General features: G+C 48.6%; 1 protein-coding gene and 1 long non-coding RNA gene across 9 annotated transcripts; one reads left to right on the forward strand and one right to left on the reverse strand.

Annotated features, from left to right (window-relative positions):
- Positions 1–18: 18 nt before the first annotated feature.
- MYADM (myeloid associated differentiation marker) lies at positions 19–7,761 on the reverse strand. Of its 5 annotated transcripts, none has more exons than XM_067719195.1 (4): positions 7,747–7,761; positions 6,274–6,415; positions 4,036–4,111; positions 19–2,345 (listed from the first exon to the last, which is right to left on the reverse strand). In XM_067719195.1, the coding sequence occupies exon 4, from the start codon at positions 2,341–2,343 to the stop codon at positions 1,381–1,383; it is 963 nt and encodes a 320-aa protein (XP_067575296.1). In that variant the 5' UTR covers positions 2,344–2,345; positions 4,036–4,111; positions 6,274–6,415; positions 7,747–7,761; the 3' UTR covers positions 19–1,380. The 5 variants fall into 5 exon arrangements, with proteins under 5 accessions (XP_067575296.1, XP_067575293.1, XP_067575294.1 ...); XM_067719192.1 differs by lacking the exon at positions 7,747–7,761 and adding an exon at positions 7,125–7,375; XM_067719193.1 differs by lacking the exons at positions 6,274–6,415; positions 7,747–7,761 and adding an exon at positions 7,125–7,375.
- Positions 4,537–18,380, forward strand: LOC137214915 (uncharacterized). Of its 4 annotated transcripts, XR_010939051.1 has the most exons (5): positions 4,537–5,374; positions 5,730–5,866; positions 6,987–7,044; positions 12,434–12,517; positions 15,414–18,380. It is a non-coding gene; the product is annotated as an uncharacterized lncRNA (long non-coding RNA). The 4 variants fall into 4 exon arrangements; XR_010939053.1 differs by lacking the exon at positions 6,987–7,044 and having other exon boundaries at positions 4,538–5,374; XR_010939052.1 differs by lacking the exons at positions 12,434–12,517; positions 15,414–18,380 and adding an exon at positions 7,248–10,545 and having other exon boundaries at positions 4,539–5,374.
- Positions 18,381–22,866: the final 4,486 nt, after the last annotated feature.

Here is a 22,866-nt window from a genome sequence, read left to right on the forward strand (position 1 = left end):
GAATAAAGCAAGCACAAGTCATTCTTTTATCTTTATATTGGGGTTTTAAAAAAAAGAATATAATGGATGTGGGAGAAGGGACAAGGCTTCTCTCTATGACTGACAGCAGGGGCTGATGGGAACCAGAAGCTCCAGGGAATTTAAAAAAAATAAAATATATATTTATACATTTATATAGATCATGTTACGCATATGAGTCCCAGAGCAGCAGGAAGCAGCAGCAGAAAGCAACTAGCACGCACAAACACACGTGTGTGTACACCACACACTCAAGCAATGCACTTCCTTTGACTATGGCACAGTAGCAATTCCCACCCCGCCAAAATTGTTTTCAAAAGAAACTTCCCTTTTAAGAAAAGGGCCACCCAGTGATTGTTGCTCTCGTGACCAGAAAAAAAAAAAACAGGCTAACATCACCTTTAAGGCTGGCAGTGGCCATTTTCTTCTCCTCCCTGCAAAGGCAGGAGATGCAGTTTTTGACACTGAGGCTGGAGGGCCACATCACTGGCCCTTACAAATGCTTCAGACAGTTGTCTTCAAGACAATGCAGTTTTTTTGCCAGTGTTTTGATACCCCAGGGAGTAGTTGGGATGGAAGTCATACACCCCTTGCTTCCTTTAAGATGGCCTCTAGGCAGTGGGTTTTTAGTAAGCCTGGCAAAAATTCTGGAGCCGATCTCAGGCGAGGCTGAGCACCAGGCGGGATCTAGGGACCGAGGGTCTATGTTTTAAGCCTCCCGCCCACTAGAAATTATTGACCTCCAGAGTTTTTTTCTTTCTTTTAACTTAAAGGGGAGGTACACTGTACACCCCGCCTCCACTGGGAGAAAGGGGGCCCGATCCCTAGCTACCCACCCCCACCCCCCAGACACACACACATACACACCAACTAAGGCACAGCCAGGGTGGGCAGGCATGCTTTGGCAATGAGGCCCCTCTGGAGGGCCAGGGTATGAACAGCTGCAAAAGGGGTGTGTGATGTGGGGCTCAGCACCTTTGGAGGTGGCAGTGGGCTGTGGGGCAGAGAAGAACGAAGTCTCAGGGCTCCTGATTGATCAGAAGGAAAGTGGGAAGAGCTGGTCAGACAACAGGCAGTTGAGAAAACAAACAGGATGACCAGAAAAAAGCCCCAAAGCAGAACGTGTAGAAAAGAAGAGAGCAGAAAGAGAAGGAAGCCAAACAGGATGTGGTAACCAAACAGAACAGAAGGGAGACAGAGCAGAAGGAGTGAAAGAAACAGAAAAGAGAGGAGGGTGAGCTGGGAAGGGTATGAGAAACGCAGGAGAGAGGGGAGCCGGGAAGAGGACCTCAGAGGGCCTCAGAACTTGGTAAAGAACCTCCACTGAGAAGAGGGAATCGGTAGCCCCTCCAGGGCAGAGCCTCAGGCCCTGACAAAAACCAGGCGGGCCGAGTACACCAGGTCGGCCACGTAAGCCAGCAGGTTGATGGCTGTCAAGATGGCCACAGCCAGTCGGCGGTCCCAGGAGCACACGTAGTAGGTGTGCCTGTTGCTGCAGCTCACATCCATGGACCGCCAGGGCTGGCCGTGGTACTTCTCGTTGAACTGGTAGAGCGGCCAGATGATCAGAGCCGTGGCGTAGAAGAGGACGGAGAGCAGGGCCAGCCCGGACAGGAAACTGGGGAAGGGGATGGGCAGCATGTTGGTGCAGTCGCCCAGGTTCAGCAGGATGGCCACGGCCGCCAGGATGAAGCAGATGGAGTACACGGCCACACACCACTCTAGGGCCGGCTGGTGCTGGTACAGGTAGGGGTTGCTGATGAAGGCGAAGATGACGCAGGCCACGAAGGTCTCCAGCACCTTGAGCAGGCCTGGCACGGTGGCCATGTAGCCAGTGATCTCGCCGGGTCGTGCCCGGGTCCAGGCCACTTCGGTGGCATAAGCCACGCAAGCGATGCAGGAGAAGGTGGTGGCGGCAATGGCGTGGTCCCGGGAGCGGCCGTGAGACAAAAACTGGACATATGTGGTAGGGTAGATGATGGAGGCCGAGAGGCAGAAGAGGGCGGCGTAGCAAGCGTAGGTGATGGGAAAGTTGCGCCAGGACAGGGGGAAGCGGGCCTGGAGCCCGCCTAACTCAACGATGAGGATGATCAGGGTCACGGCGAAGCAGAAGCACCAGGTAAACATGGACCAGTTACCCATGGCGCCCGTCCAAGCGCCCACACTGGCCACCAGCGAGAAGGCCACGCAGGTGGAGATCAGCTGCAGCAGGCGGAGGAGGCCCAGGGGCTGGGTCAGTGCCCGAGGGGACCCCACGGTGGTCGGGAAGCCCGGGCCCGAGGACGACGTGGTCGTGATGGTGGTGCGGGTCACCGTCACCGGCATGGCTGGGTGGAGGGGAAAGAAGGTGTCCTAAGAAGGTTCCAAACTGGAGGATCCAGGCCCCCAGCACTTGCCTCCCTGGAGTGAGGGGGCGTGTGGACAACGTAATCTCGACTCTAGCTGAGGCGTACCCAGGATGTGAGTTTTCATATTGGGCCAGTCCCAGCCCTCCAGGGACGAGGTGGTCGCCCGGTGCTAGCCTCCTCCTCCCTCCAGCCTCATGTCAGAGCTGAGGAGTGTAGTCCCCTATCTCTTTTCTTCCCAGGACCCTCCTTTCCTCTCCCCAAAAGCCAACTCCTGTGAAACCACGTATCTTTCTTCCCACTCCAAACACACAAAGCTGCCCTCCGTCCCTCAGGGACTCAGCAACCCAACCACTCAAGATTCTGCTCTAGGGACTTCCCTGGCAGTCCAGTGGTTAAGACTCAGAGCTCCCAATGCAGGGGGCCCAGGTTTGATCCCTGGTCAGGGAACTAGAGCCCGCGTGACGCAACTAAAAGATCCCGCGTGCCGCAACTAAAACCCAGCGCAGCCAAATAAATAAATAAATATTAAAAAAAAAAAAAAAACCAGCAGCAGCAGCAGAAGAGGCCCTGTCTTCTGTGACCTCTCAGAAACTCCATCTCTGCACTTCCTCCCTTTGGGTACCCAGGACGCTGCAGCCCAGCCTCTCTTTCACCTAAGGGTCCTAAACATTGCCAGCCTCCAGACATTCAGGAGTCCAGCCTCTACATGGAAACCTTCTCAGGGACCCACATCTGATCAGAGCTTCCGTCCTTCCAGCCTGTCTCCTCTCACTAAGCAGGAGGCTGGCCCCAGCTCCTGGAAGACAAGAGCCCTCTCTCCCTTCTGGAACTGGGTCTTACCAATCTCGGCAGCACCCCTGCCATGGCCAAATGGATTTCGGTCTGGAGTACTTCAACCCAAAGGGAGCCTCTCCCCCTTCCCCAACATGAGGTCCAGCCCCCTAGTTCCCAAACTTCTGGGAAACTCAGCTCCCCAGATTCTCTCAACTGGCCCAGTGCCACTGAAATCTCTCGTTCTCCCTCATTCAGAAATACAGCTTCAGACCCCAAGGCTCTGGGCCCTCAGCCGTGAGCACACCAGACTCAGGGAAATCAACTTCTTTCTTCTATCCCTTTAGAACCTTTGACTTTGATGTCCTTGTCCTAAACACCCTCAGGAATGAAGGCCTGGCCTCAATTCCTGACCAGGTGTCCAGGTCCTCCCTCAGGCCCTAAAATAGCTAATCTCTTGGTTGCCACCTCTAAAAATCTCAGGAGGCCTCTCTCAGCCCCGAGACAATGCAACACCCTCCTTCCAGTGTCAGGAGGGCAGTGTCACAGCCTTTAGCCCAGCTGTCCCTGTACAATAGCTTCCTGGGGACACAGGAGGCCACAGCTGCTGAACATCCTTCTTCCTCATATCCACAGGTGTCTGGGCCCCTCCCTTTGGAACGCAAGGTCCCAGGTCTCAGGATCCAGGAGTCCAAGTTCCCAGCCCCTCCTCCTTAAGACCCAGGAGCACTGCACTCCCCAACTCTTATCTCAGAACCCAATGTTCAGGGCCCTCAGCCCGCTCCTTCCTCTGACAAAGCAGCTCAGGCCTCAGGTCCCTCTCCCTCAGACCCAGGAGTCCAGACATCAGAACCTCTCCCTCCTCAGACCCAAGAGTCAGAGCCCCCAGCCCACTCACCAGCGGTCTTTGCTGAGGACCCCACCAGAGAAAGATCTGGCTCTGGAGGCGGATTAAGTCAGACACCTGGAAAAGGCTAGTCAGAGGACAGGAGGGAGAAACAACGTCAGCGTCCGCTCAGACCCGGCTCCACCCTCCCGGGACCCAGGCGACCAGCCGGCCTACTGCCCGGGGCTCGCCCAGAACGCGCGGTGAGGCTCCGCAGACCCTGGGCGCGCCTCCCAGCCAGGGCGGGGATTTGGCCCGGAGGCCCTAAGAGGTCGGGGATGGTGACCTCGGGGAAGCCCCGCCCCGCCCCTTCTTTCCTCCTCTTTCCGCAAACTGCGAGGACGGGAGTGGAGGGAACCTAGCCAAAGTGCACGCCCCGCGGGACGGCGTGGGCGTGTATGACCGTAACCCTGCCCCCGCCAGGAAAGCCGCGGGGCTGGCGGCCGGAGGGCCCTGGGCGGTGGCTGAGGGGGCGGGCGGCCCGGGCGGCGCCGCGTCTCCGTCCTTATAAGGGATTCAAGTCAGCCCATCCATTTGGAATGTGGCGGGGGCCGGGAGGCGGTGCTGGGACCCCCGCCCTGCTCGCGGATTCCGGCGGGGGAAGGGGGGCAGAGCCCGGGCGCTGGGTCGCAGGAGGAGAAGCCTGCACGTTCGAATTTCTGGGTCCTTCAAAATGTGAGTTCTGGGTCCCCATAAAGTGGGCCGGGAGCCTGGACCCCCCCCCCCACAAGAGCGTCTCTAAGAGAGGAGTGGCTGTGTACCCGGACCCCTGGGTTCGCCTTGCGGACGCCTCCCGCCCCGCGGCGGGAAACTGTGCACAGTGTTGGAATCCAGTCCAGAGAGAGTGGCCACACCTCCCAGCACCTCCCGTAAGGCTGGTCTCCCAGGTACAGCTGGACCTCCCGGGCCACCTCCCGCTTCCCCCGACCCGTTAGGAGGAAGGTGGGACAGGCCCAGGAGGCAGAGGGCGGGCCACAGTCAGTTAAGTCTCCCCTGGAAGGTAAGTTAGCGCACGGACCACCCGGAGAGGAGGAGTCCGTCTCCACTCTCAGAGCCCCCGGCCGTCGCCTGAGGTCAGAGCTCAGGAAAGAACTGCCAGAGACCCGAGGAGGGAGAGGAAAACACCCTTTGGCTTCGCGGAGAAGCTGAGGATTTCGCTGCCACGCCCAGTCCTCTCCCCACCTCCACGCCAGACACCACACCCCATCACTCCACAAACTCAGAAGCGCGCCCTGTGCTGTCAGCACCAAGGGGCCCAGCTCCATCTTCACTTTGGGACCACGGGTGCTGAAGCTCCATCTCTGGCCTTTTGAGTCTAAAGTTCGGATTCTGCCCCCTGGATGGGGAGGAGGTCAGTAATTCTGAACCCCAGCCACTCCCTTTCTCAAACCCAGGACTCCCAGTTCCAAGCTTCTCCAGGCCCCCGGCCCCTCCTCCCTCAGACCCAGGGGTCCAGGTCCCCAGCCCCCTCCTCCATCAGACCCAGGGATCCAGGCCCCCGGCCCCTCCTCCCTCAGACCCAAGGGTCCAGGTCCCCAGCCCCTCCTCCCTCAGACCCAGGATCCAGACCCCCGGCCCCTCCTCCCTCAGACCCAGGGGTCCAGGCCCCAACCCCCCTCCTTTTTCAGATGTATGACCCGTATGAGTTCATGTCCTCAGCCCTCTCCTCTCCAGAACCCGAGTCCTGACCCAGCCCATCTTTCTAGGGACTGAAGACATTTGGAATCCCTCTGCACCCAAGAATCCTGGACGCTGCTCCCACTCTAGGGGGGTCCTGCAGCCTCACCTTACGGGCCTGTGGCGGCTGCGGCTGGTGCAAAAGCGACAGCTGCAGACTAGGAGGGTCTGCGGTCTGGGTGCGGTTGGAGGGCCGGGGAGTGAGCGCGGGCAGGGCTGGGGGCGGAGCCGGAGCTCTGGGCTGGAGCCGAGTAAGGGACACCCCCTGCCAGGGCTATCCCAGTCCCGCCCCGAGGGCGGGGCCAAGATAAGACCACATCCCCAGAGATAAATACACAGCAGCTCTCCCGCCCCGCCAGCGGTAGGGGTGGAGGGCTGAGGTCACCGTTTCCGTGGTAACAAAACAGGAAGACACAACAGCTGGCGGAGTGGATGCTCCTGGGGGTGCCCTCCTCGACACAGCACTGGAGGTCTCCAGAGCAGTCCCGGGGAAGGCCGTTGCCATGGCAACCCGTCTATTTAGACTTTGTTTAGGACAGAGCCCCCCAGCTCAGGTCCCCACCCCAGTCTCACCTCAATCCGTTCTCCCTCTCCCTTCCTGGCCCTGCTCTTCCAGGATGGACGAAATTTTGGACTTCTAGGTCGCGGTGGGTTGGGGGACTGGGCCTCTCAATTTAATGGGGTCTGTTTGCTAGGGTCTGTGTCTCCTGGGTCCCTGAAATAGGAAAGAGTTGAGGGTGTGCCGATCCCTAGGCTTTAGGGGGTTTCTGGGCTGAGGTCTCCGACTTCTGGGTCCCCAAAAGAACAGTGGTTCGATTCCTGTAAGTAAGGAATTTGAGGGAAGAGCAGAATGGGTCTCCTAATGCCCATTTACACTGGGATTCGCGGTGTAAGGGACTGATGGGCCAGACCCCTAGGTCCCATATGTCCCTGTCGATGGGGGCAGGGGAGGGGGGTTGTTGGTAGCAGGACTTCTGAGATCGAGGCCATAGGAGTTGGGGGCATGGACTCCGAGGCCGCGGGCCCAGAATCTTGGCTCAAAAGAGCAATTGCGGCTCAGGCTCCTGGGTTTTCGGAGCAGATGTGGTTGCTAGCCAGGCCTCTTGGGTCTGTAAGGGAGAGATATTTTTGGCTTGCAATCCTGGCTCCTGAAAAGAGGGAGGGGCTCAGAAGCTTAATGAGGACGAGACTGGGGGCTGGGGGTGCCAGATTCCTGGTTCCTGCAAGAGGGGAGGGCCCAAGGGGCTGGTCTGCCCGGGCCCCAGAGCACGGGGGTCCTTTTTTAGGGGCGGCTCTGGGGCTCTGAGACGGATTGACGAGCCAAGAAGCAAGCGGCAGCTGAAGGTGGGGAGGCACTGCCCGGGGCTGGGGTGGGGCGGGGACCGGGACGCCTGGGTCCCTCCCTGCTGGCCGGGCTTACTCACCGCGCTCTGCAGTCGTCCCCGGCGCGGCCTTGCTCTAGGCTGCCGTTGGGCGGGGCCTCGTGGCGGCCGCGGAGGCTCGGCGACCGTTAACTGCCCGCGTCGCTACTGCTGGGTGTCTTCCAGGCCGACTACTGAGAAGGCTTTGAGGCCGAGTCCCAGGGTGGAAGACTCTCGCGTCGCGAAGGGAGGGGTCCGAAGGGATGCGGGAGCTCTGTGTCCCCGGCTGCGTGCCCTACGGAGGTGGGAGGGGCTGGGGGGGGCACCTGGACGCTGTGTGCTCTGCAGAAGTTGGGGGGGGTATGGTTGGGGTGGGAGGGGTGTGGAGCTTGTATGCCCACTTTTGTGCCCTGCAAAGGCGGTAGACACAGACCCTCTCTGTCATTATGTGCCCTGCTTAGGGGAGGGGGGTCTCTATGAGCCCCGCATCAGGATGTGGAAGGAGTCAGGACATGGTATTCGTTGGAGGTTCTCCAAGGACGACCCCAGGTTCTATTCACACACCTCCTTGACGCCCCCGGGGGGTCAGGCCCCCCTTCTTGCCCGAATCAATCACTCTCTTTGCTTGACCCTGAAGTGGCACTCCTGAGATACCCCAAATAGTCAAGGGGCTATCACCACTCACAGTTTACTGCAGTTGTGCTCTCCGGTAGAAGTGTTCCCCCTTTAAGGCATTCAAACTTCAAAACAGCAGAGTTCAGGGTAGCAGGAACAGGAAGCAAACATTTAAAGAGTGAGTCATCACTCTTTAAATAAATAAAGGAACCCAGTTTATTAGCGTTTTAGGAACTTGGTGCAGGGAACTGAGGACAAAAACCAAATATACAGATCTTTTTTTTTTAAATTTATTTATTTTATTTATTTATTTTTGGCTGCATTGGGTCTTCATTGCTGCGCACAGGCTTTCTCTAGTTGCGGCGAGCGGGGGCTACTCTTCATTGCAGTGCGTGGGCTTCTCATTGCTGTGGCTTCTCTTGTTGTGGAGCACAGGCTCTAGGTGCGCAGGCTTCAGTAGTTGTGGCGCGTGGGCTCAGTAGTTGTGGCTCACAGGCTCTAGAGCGCAGGCTCAATAGTTGTGGCACAGGGGCTTAGCTGCTCCGCGGCATGTGGGATCTTCCCAGACCTGGGCTTGAACCCGTGTCCCCTGCGTTGGCAGGCAGATTCTTAACCACTGCGCCACCAGGGAAGCCCCAGTGTACAGATCTTATGTCATTGTAACACACAGATCTTTCCTTACTCTGGGTCCAGTGGAAAATCTCATGCATTTATCAACAAATATATTTATGAGTGTCTCCTATGCGAGAGCAAAACAGGCTAAGGAATAGCTGCTGTAATGGAGATTTTATCTCATTTGGTAGTGGTAAAGGGTTCAACATGTAATAACTCCTTTATTTGGAGGGGATATTCCCACTGTCCTCAGACTATTGGATTCTCAGGAATGTCCCTGAGTGATAGGCTTCCCAATTTTTATGGTGTTTATCTTCCATGCTCTGGCATGTGTGTGTGTGTGTTTTATTAATACATACAGTGTATCTATCTGCTCTTTCCTGCTTTCAAGGTCTTATCAGTATGATGTCATCCGTGCAATTGACCAGAACGGAATCTATGGGGTACTGAAAGCGCAAGTTGCTTTTATAGGAGAATTTGGTGATTCTGGAACCGTATCATACGGCATATCTCTAGCTTGGGAAAAGATCAAAATTCAAAGCTTGAAGTACAGTTTCTACTGTACGCAAATCGTTTTTGCACCACTGTAAGATCAAACAATTGTACGTCAAACCGTCATAAGCGGGGGACTGTCTGTATTATTTCTTTCCTTGCCTGTATTGAAGTGGATGTCTCCCCCTAATCCGTTCTCTGGCCATAACACCTTTTTGTTATCTATGGACCTCCTGGTCACTTGCCCTCATTTTCCACATGGTTTCCTGAAATTCTATAGAGAGCATCCCACCAGATATGCCATGAACAGGTCATATTGTTTTCCCCCAGCCCTCCGAGTGGCCTGGTTGCCTCTGGCTGTTGCCAGACTCATCTGTTCATCTCCATGAGCTACAAAAAATATTATCATGTTTTTATTTGCCCCACGATGTGAAAATGCTGGGAAGCACTGACTTAGAAGGCCTGCCACGTGAACATTACCCTCCACACCATAGCAGTCACCTATCCACTCAGTTCTGCACGCCTCTCAGACATCAACCATTTCTCCTTCCATCTTACTTTCTCAGCAATGGCCACTTACGACCTTTTCTTAACTTGATAGGTACCCCCAGTCCATCAGCCCTCTCTTTTCTTTGCTTTCCTCTTTCTTCAGATATGATTCCACGGTCCATCATTTCAGTGACCCTCTTTTCATGTTAGGATATCTAACACTCCTCTGCCCTTCTGTCTTTGTATCACCCCAGTCGTTGAAAAGAAAAAGCCCATCTATAGATGATCTAAATAGACATTTCTCCAAAGAATACATACAGATGGCCAAAAAGCATGTGAAAAGCTGCTCAACATCGCTAATTATTAGAGAAATGCAAATCAAAAGTACGATGAGGTATCACCTCACACCAGTCAGAATGGCCGTCATAAAAAAGTCTACAAACAATAAATGCTGGAGCGGGTGTGGAGAGAAGGGAACCTTCCTACACTGTTGTTTGGAATGTAAATTTGTACACCCACTATGGAGAACAGTGTGGAGGTTCCTTAAAAAACTAAATAGAACTACCACATGATGCAGCAATCCCACTCCTGGGCATTCATCTGGAGAAAACCATAATTTGAAAAGATACATGCATTGGAATGTTCATTGCAGCATTATTCACAGTAGCCAAGAAGTGGAAACAACCTAAATGTCCAATCGACAGATGAATGGGTAAAGAAGATGTGGCACATATATACAATGGACTGTTAGCCACGAAAAAGAATGAAATAATGCCATTTACAGCAACATGGATGGACCTAGAGATGATCATACTAATGAAGTAAGGCAGACAGATAAAGACAAATATCACATGATATCACTTATATGTGGAGTCTAAAAATGGTAACAAATTAACTTATTTACAAAACAGAAACAGACTGACAGACTTCAAAAACAAACGTATGGTTACCATATGGGAAAGGGGGTAGGGATAAATTAGGAGTTTGGGATTGACATATACACACTACTATATATAAAATAGATCATCAACAAGGACCTACTGTACAGCACAGGGAACTCTACTCAATATTCTGTAATAACCTATATGGGGAAAGAATCTGAAAAGAGAATAGATATATGTATATGTAAAACTAAATCACTTTGCTCTACACCTGAAACTAACACAACATTGTAAATCAACTATACTCCAATATAAAATAAAAATTTTAAAAAAAGAAAAAATTCGGGCTTCCCTGGTGGCGCAGTGGTTGAGAGTCCGCCTGCCGATGCGGGGAACACGGGTTCGTGCCCCGGTCCGGGAAGATCCCACATGCCGCAGAGCGGCTGGGCCCGTGAGCCATGGCCGCTGAGCCTGCGCATCCGGAGCCTGAGCTCCGCAATGGGAGAGGCCACGGCAGTGAGAGGCCCGCGTACCGCCAAAAATAAATAAATAAATAAACAAAAATAAATTTAAAAAGAAAAAATTTAAAAAAGAAAAAGCACATCTATCAGCGTTTTTTGTTTTGTTTTGTTTTTCCTCCTGTGCTTGCCCTTAAGCGATTAAGCATTACTGGAGAAAGTCATATTACAAGGCATAGAGACAGGGTGCCCAAACTCAAATGTGTCCTCAGTACTGCCCACAATCTCACTGCAATCATCTGGTAAACTCATTCTCATTCCCATAGTGACAAGCACACTATTTTTATGCTCTTCGACCTCTGCCCTCAGCCCCCATTCTCAGCCTATGACCTACTTCTTTATTTAGAGAGGTAACAGAAGCTGTTCACTGGTAAGCCCCTCAACTTCCTTATACTGAAGCCCAAATGTGACTATATTTCCAGGGCTGTTCTTGAACAATAGCGACGTTTTTATGCTAATCCTTCTTCTTGTCTTTATTTTTTTGCATTTTTTTCCTTTTTTGAAATTGTAGTATAGTTGATGTACAATATTATATAAGTTACAGGTGTACAATATGGTGATTCATAATTTTTAAAGGTTATACTCCGTTTATAGTTATTATAGAATATTGGCTATATTCCCTGTGCTGTGCAATATATTCTTGTAGCTTATTTTATACATAACAGCTTTTACCTCTTAATCTCCTACCCCTATACTGCCCCCACACACACACTCCCCACTGGTAACCACTAGTTTGTTCTCTATATCTGTGAGTCTGTTTCTTTGTTGTTGTTGTTGCTATATTAACTAGTTTGTTGTATTTTTTACATTCGGCATATAAGTGATATCATACAGTATTTGTCTTTCTCTGTCTGACCTATTTCACTTAGGATAATGCCCTCCAAGTCCATCCATGTTTTTGCAAATGGCAAAATTTCCTTCTATTTTATGGCTGAGTAGTATTCCATTGTGTGTGTGTGTGTGTGTGTGTGTGTGTATACCTTATATATATATAATAGATATATTGGAAGGAAGGTTCTTAACCACTGGACCACCAGGGAAGTCCCTATTTTTTAGTTCTTAACCTTTTGACCTTGCAAGTAACTGATGCTGTTAGTCCCTCCTTCTAACTTGAAACTGTCCTCTAGGATTGTATGGCATGTCATCGTCCTGGCTTTCCTTTTGCTTCTTTGGGCTTCCTTTACAAGCCCATGTTCCTTTTTTTTTTTTTTTCTCTCGGTACGCGGGCCTCTCACTGTTGTGGCCTTTCCCGCCGCGGAGCACAGGCTCCGGACGCGCAGGCTCAGCGGCCATGGCTCACGCGCAGGCTCAGCGGCCGTGGCTCACCGGCCCAGCCGCTCCGCGGATGTGGGATCTTCCCGGACCGGGTCGCGAACCCGTGTCCCCTGCATCGGTAGGCGGACTCCCAACCACTGCATCACCAGGGCAGCCCCCAAGCTCATGTTCCTTTAAATACTAGAGCTCCTCAAGGCTCTTTCCCGGACTTCTATACTTCTCACGATATACTCTCGCTAGGGGATTCCATACACCCTTGGCTTCAGGGAGCCCTGATGAGTAAATGACCCATGTACTAGAGAAGATGCTCATTCAGCTGCTATAACAAAGGCAAAATATCACCGGCCTAAACCAGCGCTGACCAATAGAAAAATAATGTGAGCCACATGAGCAATTTCTAGTAGCCACATTAAAAAGAAGTAAAACAAGTGAGCTAGTTTTAACAACGTACCTTATTTTAATCCAATATATCAAAATATTATCATTTCAGGGTGTGATACCAGCTGCATTTCAAATGCTCAATGGCCACACATGGCTCATGGCTACCATATTGGACAATGCAGGTCTGGAAAAGGTAATGGTATATTTTTCTTTCTTGTAGCAATCCAAGAGTTGGCAATCCAAGGTTGATATGATACCTCCACGGTCTCAAGGAGTCATTCTCCGTTGTTGTGTTGTCACCTTTGACAAGGGCTTGCATTTGGGCTCTAGCATATGACCCAGATCAAACCACTATATTGTCGTTGCAGCCACAGGAAGAGGACAGGGGAAGGGGTTGGCACGCTTCTTCCCTTTTAAGTGTGTGATCCTGCAGCTACACATATTCCTTGTGTATCTTACTGTTCAGAACTTAGTTGCATGGCCACACAGAGCTGTAAGGGAGACCGGGAAATACAGTCTTTTTTTTTTTTTAAACACTGCTATATTTAAAATGAATAACCAACAAGGACCTACTGTATAGCACAGGGAACTTTGCTAAATATTCTGTAACAACCTAAATGGGAAAGGATTTGAAAAAGAATAGATACATGTATATGTATAACTGAATCACTCTGTTGTACACCTGAAACTAACACAACATTGTTAATCAACTATACTCTAATATAAAATAAAAAATTTTTTAAAAAAAGGAAATACAAAAACACACACACACACACCAAAAAAAAGGAAATACAGTCTTCAGTTCGGGAAACAGATATCCAGAAAAATCTTCTATTACAGAGGGAAGAAACTGGGGGAAACTCCTGGTAACCTCTGAAACCTCTGCTATGAGTCACAGGCATATACAGCAACTCAGATTACTCCTCTGAGCTCCAGACATGCATATCCCGGTGCTTACTGAGTCTCCACTTGGATGTCACAAAGGTCCAAACTCCATACATCCAAAATTAACAGGGGATCTTTCCTCCAGTGCACTGTGTGTATCACCAGTAAATGTCACTACCTGCCATCCTGTTGCATAAGCCAGAATTCTAAGACTTGTCATCGATACTGTCATTTCTCATACCCTCCCACATCCAGTCTATCACCAAGTCCCATCACCTCCTATATTCTTTCTCTCTTTTTTTTTTTTTGGCCATGCTACGTGGCATGCGGGATCTTAGTTCCCCAACCAGGGATCGAACCCCTGCCCCCTGCATTGCAAGCACAGAGTCTTAACCACTGGACCACCGGGGAAGTCCCCTATATTTTCTTTCAAATTCATCAACTTCTATACATCTCTTTTTAGTCACATGTTGCTGGGTAATACATTTCCCCAAAGGAATGAAATTCCGATACATGCTGCAGCATGGACGAACCTTGAAAACATTATGCTTAGTAAAATCAGCCAGACGCATAAGGATAAATATGGTAGGATGCCACTTACATGAGCTACCTAGAGTAGTCAAATTCATAGAGACAGAAAGTAGAATAGTATTTACACAGGGCTGGGGGCAGGGGGAATGGGAGTTAGTATTTAAGAGATCCAGAGTTTTAGTCTGTGATGATGAAAAAGTTCTGGACGTGTATAGTGGGTATGGTTGCACCACCGTGCGAAGGTACTTAATGCCACTGAATTGTATGCTCAAAAATGGTTAAAATGGTAAATTTTATGTTATGTGTTTTTTAACACAAAAGTTAAAAGAAAGAGGAACCTGGCCAATCTCGAAGTAGAATAAGGAAGCTGAAAGACTTAGGCTACTTGGTTTCAAGACTTACTCATGGGGACTTCCCTGGTGGCGCAGTGGTTAAGAATTTGTCTGCGATGCAGGGACATGGATTCGAGCCCTGGTCTGGGAAGATCCCACACGCCGCAGAGCAACTAAACCCCTGCGCCACAACTACTGAGCCGCGCTCTAGAGCCCGCAAGTCACAACTACTGAGCCCCCATGCCACAACTACTGAAGCCCCCGTACCTAGAGCCCATGCTCCGCAGCAAGAGAAGCCACTGCAATAAGCCCGCGCAGCACAAGGAAGAGTAGGCCCCGCTTGCTGCAACTAGAGAAAGCCTGCGAGCAGCAACGAAGACCCAATGCAGCCAAAAAAAAAAAAAAAGACTTCTTTATGAAGCCAAGTAATTGAATGACTTGGTACTGGCACAACGCTAGACAGATAGAGCCTTGGAACAGACTGGAAAGATCAGAATGGAAAGGGAGAGGAAAACAGAAGATTGTTAATACCCTGAACCTCTTTTTAAATTTTTTTTTTAGAATGTTTGAGACTGGTTAATGGAATTATCCAAATATCACTGGGATGGACTTTTGCCAGGTCCACGCTTGCTGGACTGAACAAAAGGAATCCTCAGAGTGATTCAGTTCCTTATGTTCTCTGTGCCTCAAAAAACCCATCCTCAGAAGCACATCTCTAGAATCTTCCGTATCTAAGCAACCCTCTTCCTCTGATTGGGCGTCTCTGGTTCTTAGACCACCAAGCACCAAAAGGATGAATGGATTTCTGTGCCCCTTAGGGCAGCGCTGTCCACATCTCTAGTAGCCACATTTAAAAATATAAAGAGACAGGCGAAGTAAACTTTAATCACATATTATATTTAACCCAAATTATTGATATGTGTTACATGATTTTTTTGGAAAAAATTTCTCGATGAGACCTACTTGTTGGCCATGATGATGGTGGTGGCCTGTACTCTCTTTAAAATTCAGTGGGTATTTTGTGCTTTTTTTTTTTTTTTTTTTGGCCACGCCGAGCAGCATGTGGGATCTTAGTTTCCTGTGACCCCTGCAGTGGAAGCTCAGAATCTCAACCACTGGACCACCAGGGAAGTCCTGGTATTTTGTACTTAGAGTACATCCCAATTCGGATGCTAAGGTTTCAAGGGAAATGTGGCAGCTGTTCGTAAAATTCATAAAATGTACAGTTGAAAAGGTGAATTCACACGGCCAAGTTGTCCAAACACACTTAAAAGGTACTAACTAAACCGAGTATCCACTTTTAGACAAATTAGTTAAACTTAAATAAAATTTAAAATTCAGTTCCAGGACGTCCCTGGTGGTGCAGTGGTTAAGAATCCTGCCAATGCAGGGGACACAGGTTCGAGCCCTGGTCCGGGAATATCCCACATCCCGTGAGCAGCCAAGCCCGTGCGCCACAACTACTGAGGCTGCGCTCTAGTACCCACGAGCCACAACTATTGAGCCCACGTGCCGCAACTACTGAAACCCGCGCACCTAGAGCCCGTGCTTTGCAACAAGAGAGCCACCGCACTGAGAAGCCCGCGCACCACAACAAACAGTAGCCCCCGCTCGCCGCAACTAGAGAAAGCCCGCGCGCAGCAACGAAGACTCAACGCAGCCAAAAATAAATAAATAAAAATAAAATATTTTAAAAAATAAAAATAAATCTATTTTAAAAATAAATAAATAAAATTCAGTTCCTTAGTCTCACTGGCCACATTTCAAGCACTCAAGGAGGTCATCATATTGGATTAAAATGTGTTAATTCCTTTTGCTCAGAATGGAACCCTCAGTTTTTCAGAGTGTGCCAGCCTGTAGTAGCATACAGATTCCAGCAGTATTTTAAAAAATAATACTTTGTGACTAAGTGGGGTTTATTTTAGGAATGGGAGGATGGCTAATATTCAGACACCTTTAATGAGATTTATGCTATGAACAGAGCCAAGTAGAAAAAAAAATCATGTGACTATCCCATATGTGCTAGAAGAGTATTTGACAAAATTTAATTTAAAAAAAAAATTGGGGGGCTTCCCTGGTGGCGCAGTGGTTGAGAGTCCGCCTGCCGATGCAGGGGACACGGGTTTGTGCCCGGGTCCGGGAAGATCCCACATGCCGCGGAGCGGCTGGGCCCGTGAGCCATAGCCGCTGAGCCTGCGCGTCCGGAGCCTGTGCTCCGCAACGGGAGAGGCCACAACAGTGGGAGGCCCGCGTACCGCAAAAAAAAAAAAAAAAAAATTATTTGGAATAAATTTTATAGCTGCTACTTGTCAGAATGTGCCCTCTGCAGACTACAGCATATATAAACACTATAGTCCAGGTCTGGTGTTTTGGGGACTTTCCAGCATTTAAACCCTCAGCTTATTTGCAGGGGGGTAATTCCCCACTGTAAGCACACTGGTGGGGGTTGTTGTCTGATTTTTTTTTTTTTTTTTTTTTTTTGGCTGCGGTACATGTGGGATCTTAGTTCCCAGACCAGGGATCGAACCCGCACCCCCTGCCTCAGAAGAGCGGAGTCTTAACCACTGGACCTCCAGGGAAGTCCCACTATTGTCTGATTTATTAGCAAAACTAAGGGAGCACTTCCCACTCTCTGGAAAGTATGGAGTAGGCAACCAAATGCTTCCTCCTGGGGCTTTGAATTAGGGAGGAAAGAGGCAAGGACGTTGGAAATTAAGAACACAACTGAAGGGGCGAAGGAATCACTGGTTTGGTGCTGAGTGGAGGGAGTGACCAGTGGGCTGGGTGGGACTTAAGAACATTCTCTCTGCTGTCTATTCTTGGCTTCCTGCCAACTTACAATGTCCAGCCTTCCCATCCATGCACTCTCTGATTTTCTTAGTTCAGTGCCCTTCCGTTAAATTCCTCCTTGGCTTCTTGGATCCGGAAGCAAGGCCTGTCATTTGCAAACCAGAACCACTGCAGGAGACCCTCAGGAATTCCCCTCCCTGCGGCCTGAGCGGAGGTTTCACGCCCATGAGATGATTTTCTTTCTCCTCCTGATGCAGATTGGATTAACAGATGGTGACTTTCATCGTGATATCTTAAGCAAAATAGACTGAAGTCTTCTGTTTTGAAGACGTAGGCTGCATTTGGTAGGAGGGAGGGGGGATGAGGAAGGAAGGAAATCTATTTGATTTGTAAAACTCCCCTGCTAAATGTACTTATCAGATGGAAATAAATCAAGTCTCCATCTATAAAGGACTGGATAAATAAACTATGGTACCTCCAGATAATGTGACAATATGCGTATCTAAAAAAAAAGAATTAGGAAGCTCTAGTTTACCTAAATGGAGAATTTCCCAGGATACAGTCTTAAGTAAAAAAGGCAAAGATACAGAACCATGTATGAGGATTTAACCTTCTGTGTGAGAAAATATAAAAATAAGAATAGGTATTCCTATTTTATTGTGTTTGCACAAACAAAACCACCCGAGATGTAGGGTGTAGGTGTGGAACTGAAACTTTTTCCTGTGTGTGTATAAATTTTAAACACATTAACATATTACTTACTTAAAATTATATCTATATATAGATTATATGAGGCATGGAAAATACTTAGAACAATGGCTCCATGGTAATTATTATAAATATGTAATACACATTAATATGATATAAAACATGCCATGGGAGGTTCTGGGAAGATACAAAAGAAATGGGTTCAGACCAGAGGGAAAGGAGGACTGGGCAACTGGAACACTGTCTACCCTTTTTGGTGTGTATTCTGAATCCTCTACCATGGTAAATATATTACCAAGTCAAACCACATAAGGATGAATGCATTTTAACGAGCTATTTATAATCTGCCAGGCAAGGAGCCTTATGATGACAAATGAATACAGATGCCTTTTTCTACTGAGCTTCTAGGAGACTGGAGGAAGCCCACCACAAATGTCGCAGTTCGCTTTCACAGATAAAAATAGTGGGGATCAGACATCCACAGTTTGAAGGCTTGAAGGCCAAGATTGATTTAACCCCGTGTCCACGACCCTCAGGCATGGGATTTATCCCATACGTATCGTGGGGTGTCAGAGAGTTCTGTGACCCTAGGAGGCTGGGGTCACCTCCAGGACGGCCACCTGGCCCAGGTAACCTCTGCAGGCCCTGTGGGACCTCAGAACACAGGAGGCTTCCGTAAAAATACGTCGTTTCAGGTCATCTAGGGCTGAGCCCAGGTTTTGACCACGTGCGGTCTCTCTTTCTAAATCTGTAGTTAAAAGGCGTTGGCCAGCCAGAAACACACATGAACGGCTCAAGACGGCCTGCAGAGCCGGGCCCTGCCGGGGTTGAGGGGCGGGGTGGGCGGCGGAGCGCACCCGTGTTAGGTCGCCCTCTAGCGGACGGTGAGGGTTAAGCACATTCAGCCTGGAAGTGGAACAGGGGCGTTTGTCTTCCTTTCCAGGCAGTGGTAGAGCAAGTGGACAAGACCTAAAAGATGCTCGCTGCTCTGCGCACACATTCAAGGAGACAGTGAGCAAGCAAACACCCACACTAGTTTGATTTTTTTTGCGTAGGGCAATAAAAGGATACGGAGGGGTCTCTTTCAGGCTGAGTGGAAGTGCCTTCGGAGGGTGTGACATTTGAGCTGAGAGCTCAAGGATGAGGAGAAACCAGAGTCCAAGGAAGGCTGAACATTCCAGACAAAAGGAAAGAGCAGATGCCTTGAGGTAGATGGACCCCTCCCACCACCACCACCCGTGTGTTTATGAAACAGCAGGAAGGCCAATGTGGATGGATCCAGAGTGACAGCAGAACTGTGGTGGGAAATGAGGCAGATAAGGCGGTATTGTCACAAAGACAGATACACCAACCGATGAAACAGAATACAGATTTCAGAGACACATACGCACATAGAAAGCCACCTGATCTATGGACAAATGCATGCAGCATTGCAGTGGAGAAAGGATGAACTTGTTTTTTCTGGGTTTTTTTTTTTGGTGGGGGGTTCTGCTGAGCCAGTGACGCCTACCCCACACCATATCCCCATATAAATTTCCAGATGGTTTTTAGATCTAACTGAGAAAGATAAAACAGCACATATTCAAGAACCAGACATTTTTGGGATATTGAGATTGGCAACGATTTCTAAACCAGGACATGGAAGCATCATGTACAAATGAAAAGCAGTAAATTGAACTAGAACTTCTATTGCTATAGATTGAATGTTTATGTCCCCCCCAACCCATTCATATGTTGAAATCCTAACCCCCAATGTGATGGTATTTAGAGGTGGGGGGCTTTGGGAGGTGATTAGATCATGAAGGTGGAGCCCTTATGAATGGAATGGATGCCATTATAAAAGACCCCCTCTGGGCTTCCCTGGTGGCACAGTTAAGAATCCGCCTGCCAATGCAGGGGACACGGGTTCGAGCCCTGGTCTGGAAAGATCCCACGGAGCAACTAAGCCCACGAGCCACAACTACTGAGCCCACGTGCCACAACTACTGAAGCCCGCACGCCTAGAGCCCATGCTCCGCAACAAGAGAGGCCACTGCAATGAGAAGCCCGCGCACTGCAGATGAAGAGCAGCCCCCGCTCGCTGCAACTAGAGAAAGCTCGGGGGCAGCAACGAAGACCCAAGGCAGCCAAAATTAAATAAATAAATAAATCTATTAAAAAATAATAAAAAAAAAATAAAAGACCCCCTCACACTACTATATATAAAATAGATAAGGACCAGGGAACTCTACTCAATACTCTGTAATGGCCTATAAGGGAAAAGAATCTAAAAAAGAGTGGATATATGTATATGTATAACTGATTCACTTTGCTGTACAGCAGAAACTAACACAACATTGTAAAGCAACTATACTCCAACAAAAATTTAAAATAAAAAAAGGACCCCCTCAGAGCGCCCCCTGGACCATATGCTATGTGAGGACACAGGGGAAAAAAACCATCTATGAACCAGGAAGCAGGCCCTCACCAGTCGGCAAATCTGCTGGTGCTTTGATCTTGGACTTCCAGCCTCCAGAACCGCGAGAAATAAATGTCTTGTTTATAAGTTACCCGGTCTGTGGTATTCTATTATAGCAGCCGGAATGGACTGAGATATCTCTTCACCAAAAGTCACTTTTGATGAGAGCCAGGAGATCACTGTGGCACAAAGGAACTGCTGAAGAAGAAGTGAGAAGCTATAAAAGGAGAGAAGAAGCCACTTTGTCTCTGGACCCTCCTCATGAATTGGGATTTATCCCCAGGTGCTGTGACAGTGAGGAAACTGAGTCTCTCCCAATAGAAGAAAATGTGGAGAGTCTGTTACAGTGACACTGGGCATCTGGAAGGCTTCAGAGAAATGTAGAGATTGAGGGTACTGTTGAGAGGAATGTGGGAGTGGCAACTGTGAGTTAAAAATCACCTCTTGGGTTTCCCTGGTGATGCAGGCGTTAAGAATCCGCCTGCCAAAGCAGGGGACTTGGATTCCAGCCCTGGTCCAGGAAGATCCCACATGCCCCGGAGCAACTAAGCCCGTGAGCCACAACTACTGAGCCCACGCACCACAACTACTGAAGCCCGCGCGCCTAGAGCCCATGCTCCGCAACAAGAGAAGCCACCACAATGAGAAACCCGCTCACTGCAACTAGAGAAAGCCTGCTCAATGAAGACCCAATGCAACAAAAAATAAATTTTTTTTTTTTTAAAAATGACCTCTCATGTCCAAATCCTCTGCACAGATTTTCTTGGCCTTATCATTCCCGGGGAAACATATGTTTTGGCTACATGGGTCTGGCTTCCAGGTTATGTATATCCCACACAGGTTGTGTGGTTTTCAGATGTCTCAACGTCCCATGACCCTTTGAGTCAGGAAACAGAGCAGACTTGAATGGGCAACTGGAGGAGAGTTTAACTTTATTTACAAAGGTGTGACCAGAGTGTAGGAAAATATCCAGGATCTGTTGTCCAGTAAAATCAACGAGATGCAGAGTGACTTAGGATTGCGCCATCGTTTGTGTGAGGAAGGGTTGAAAAATAGGAATATATTTCCTGGGTTTTGTGTAAACACTGGAAGAATGCATAAGAAACTCATCAAATGGTGGCATCTGAGGAAGAAAGGGAGACCAAATATTTAGGTATAGCAGCAGGGATGAGATCTTTTAAAAAGTATACCTTTTCATATTCTTGCGATTTCTTAAACCCCTAGATGTGTTACCCATTTAGCAGTTCTATATTAATTAGGAGACTCAGATCAAGTAAAGCATTTAGAACAGTGCCTCAAAATTGTGACATCTTTCTACCTGTTAACTATTAAATCCATTTTTTGTATATGTAGCGAATTTCTGGACAAAAGATAGAGGAAGGTGGTAAAAAGGGATGGGGATTGAGAAACTGGAAAACTGGGATGGTGCGGGGTGGAGTTATTTGACTTAAAACTTTTTTTCAGATGTAATTGGCATATAACATTGTGTAAGTCGAATGTATACAATGTGTTGATTGATACATTGATATATTGCAATAAAATTGCCACCATAAGAAAAAAAAATTGCCACCATAGCATATGTATTTTTGGTTTTGTTTCTGTTTTTGCGGTACGCAGGCCTCTCACTGTTGTGGCCTCTCCCGTTGCGGAACACAGGCTCCGGACGCGCAGGCTCAGTGGCCATGGCTCACGGGCACAGCCGTTCCGCGGCATGTGGGATCTTCCCGGACCAGGGCACGAACCCGTGTCCCCTGCATCGGCAGGCGGACTCTCAACCACTGCGCCACCAGGGAAGCCCAGCATATGTATCGATTTGATACATTTATCTATTGCAAAGTGATTACACTGCAGTATTAGCAAACACCTCTCCCAGGTCGCATAATTACCATTTCTTCTTCGTGGTGGGAAAAATTAAGATCTAGTCTCTTAGCAACTTTGAAGTTTACAGTACAGTATTGTTGACTATAATCACTGTGCTGTGCATCAGATCTCCAGCGCTTATTTATCTACTGGTACCCAGTTTGTACCCTTAAACATCATCTCTCCAATTCCCCCATCTCCTTAAACATCATCTCCCCAATTCCCCCACCCCTCTGCCCTGGTAACCACCATCCTACTCTGTTTTTATCACTTCCAGCTTTTTTAGATTCCAATATATAAGTGATATCCTATAGTATTTGTCTTTCTCTGTCTGATTTAGCTCACTCAGCAAAATACCCGCAAGGTCCCTCTCTGTTGTCACAATCTTTTTTCTTTTTCTTTTCTTTTATTGAGGAATAGTTGACCTATTACATTATGTTAGTTTCAGGTTACAACATAATGATTTGATATTTGTATATATAGAAAAATGATCACTACAATGTCTAGTTAACATCCATCACTGCATGGTTACAATGTTTTTAAATTTATTATCTTTAAATTTTTTTTTTTTTTTTTTTTTGGCCGCACCAGGCGACATGCAGGATCTTAGTTTCTCCCACCAGGGCTTGAACCTGGGCCACAGCAGTGAAAGTGCTGAGTCCTAACCACTGGACCACCAGGGAAGTCCCTATAATTTTTTCTTTCCTGTAATGAGAACTTTTAAGATCTGCTCTCTTAGCAACTTTCAAATATACACTATAGTATCATTAACTATTGTTACCATGCTGTATATTACACCCCCAGGACTTACTTATTTTATAACTGGAAGTTTGTACCAATTTGTAACCTTTTTTCTTATTTGTCCACCATTTTGTCCTTTGTCCTTTACCATGTAAATTATTACCGAGTCAGAAGCATATGTATTTTTGTTTTTATTTCTGTTTTTGCGGTACGCAGGCCTCTCACTGTTGTGGCCTC

The sequence above is a fragment of the Pseudorca crassidens genome, chromosome 20 (assembly GCF_039906515.1).
Source record: "Pseudorca crassidens isolate mPseCra1 chromosome 20, mPseCra1.hap1, whole genome shotgun sequence".
Classification (NCBI taxonomy): domain Eukaryota; kingdom Metazoa; phylum Chordata; class Mammalia; order Artiodactyla; family Delphinidae; genus Pseudorca; species Pseudorca crassidens.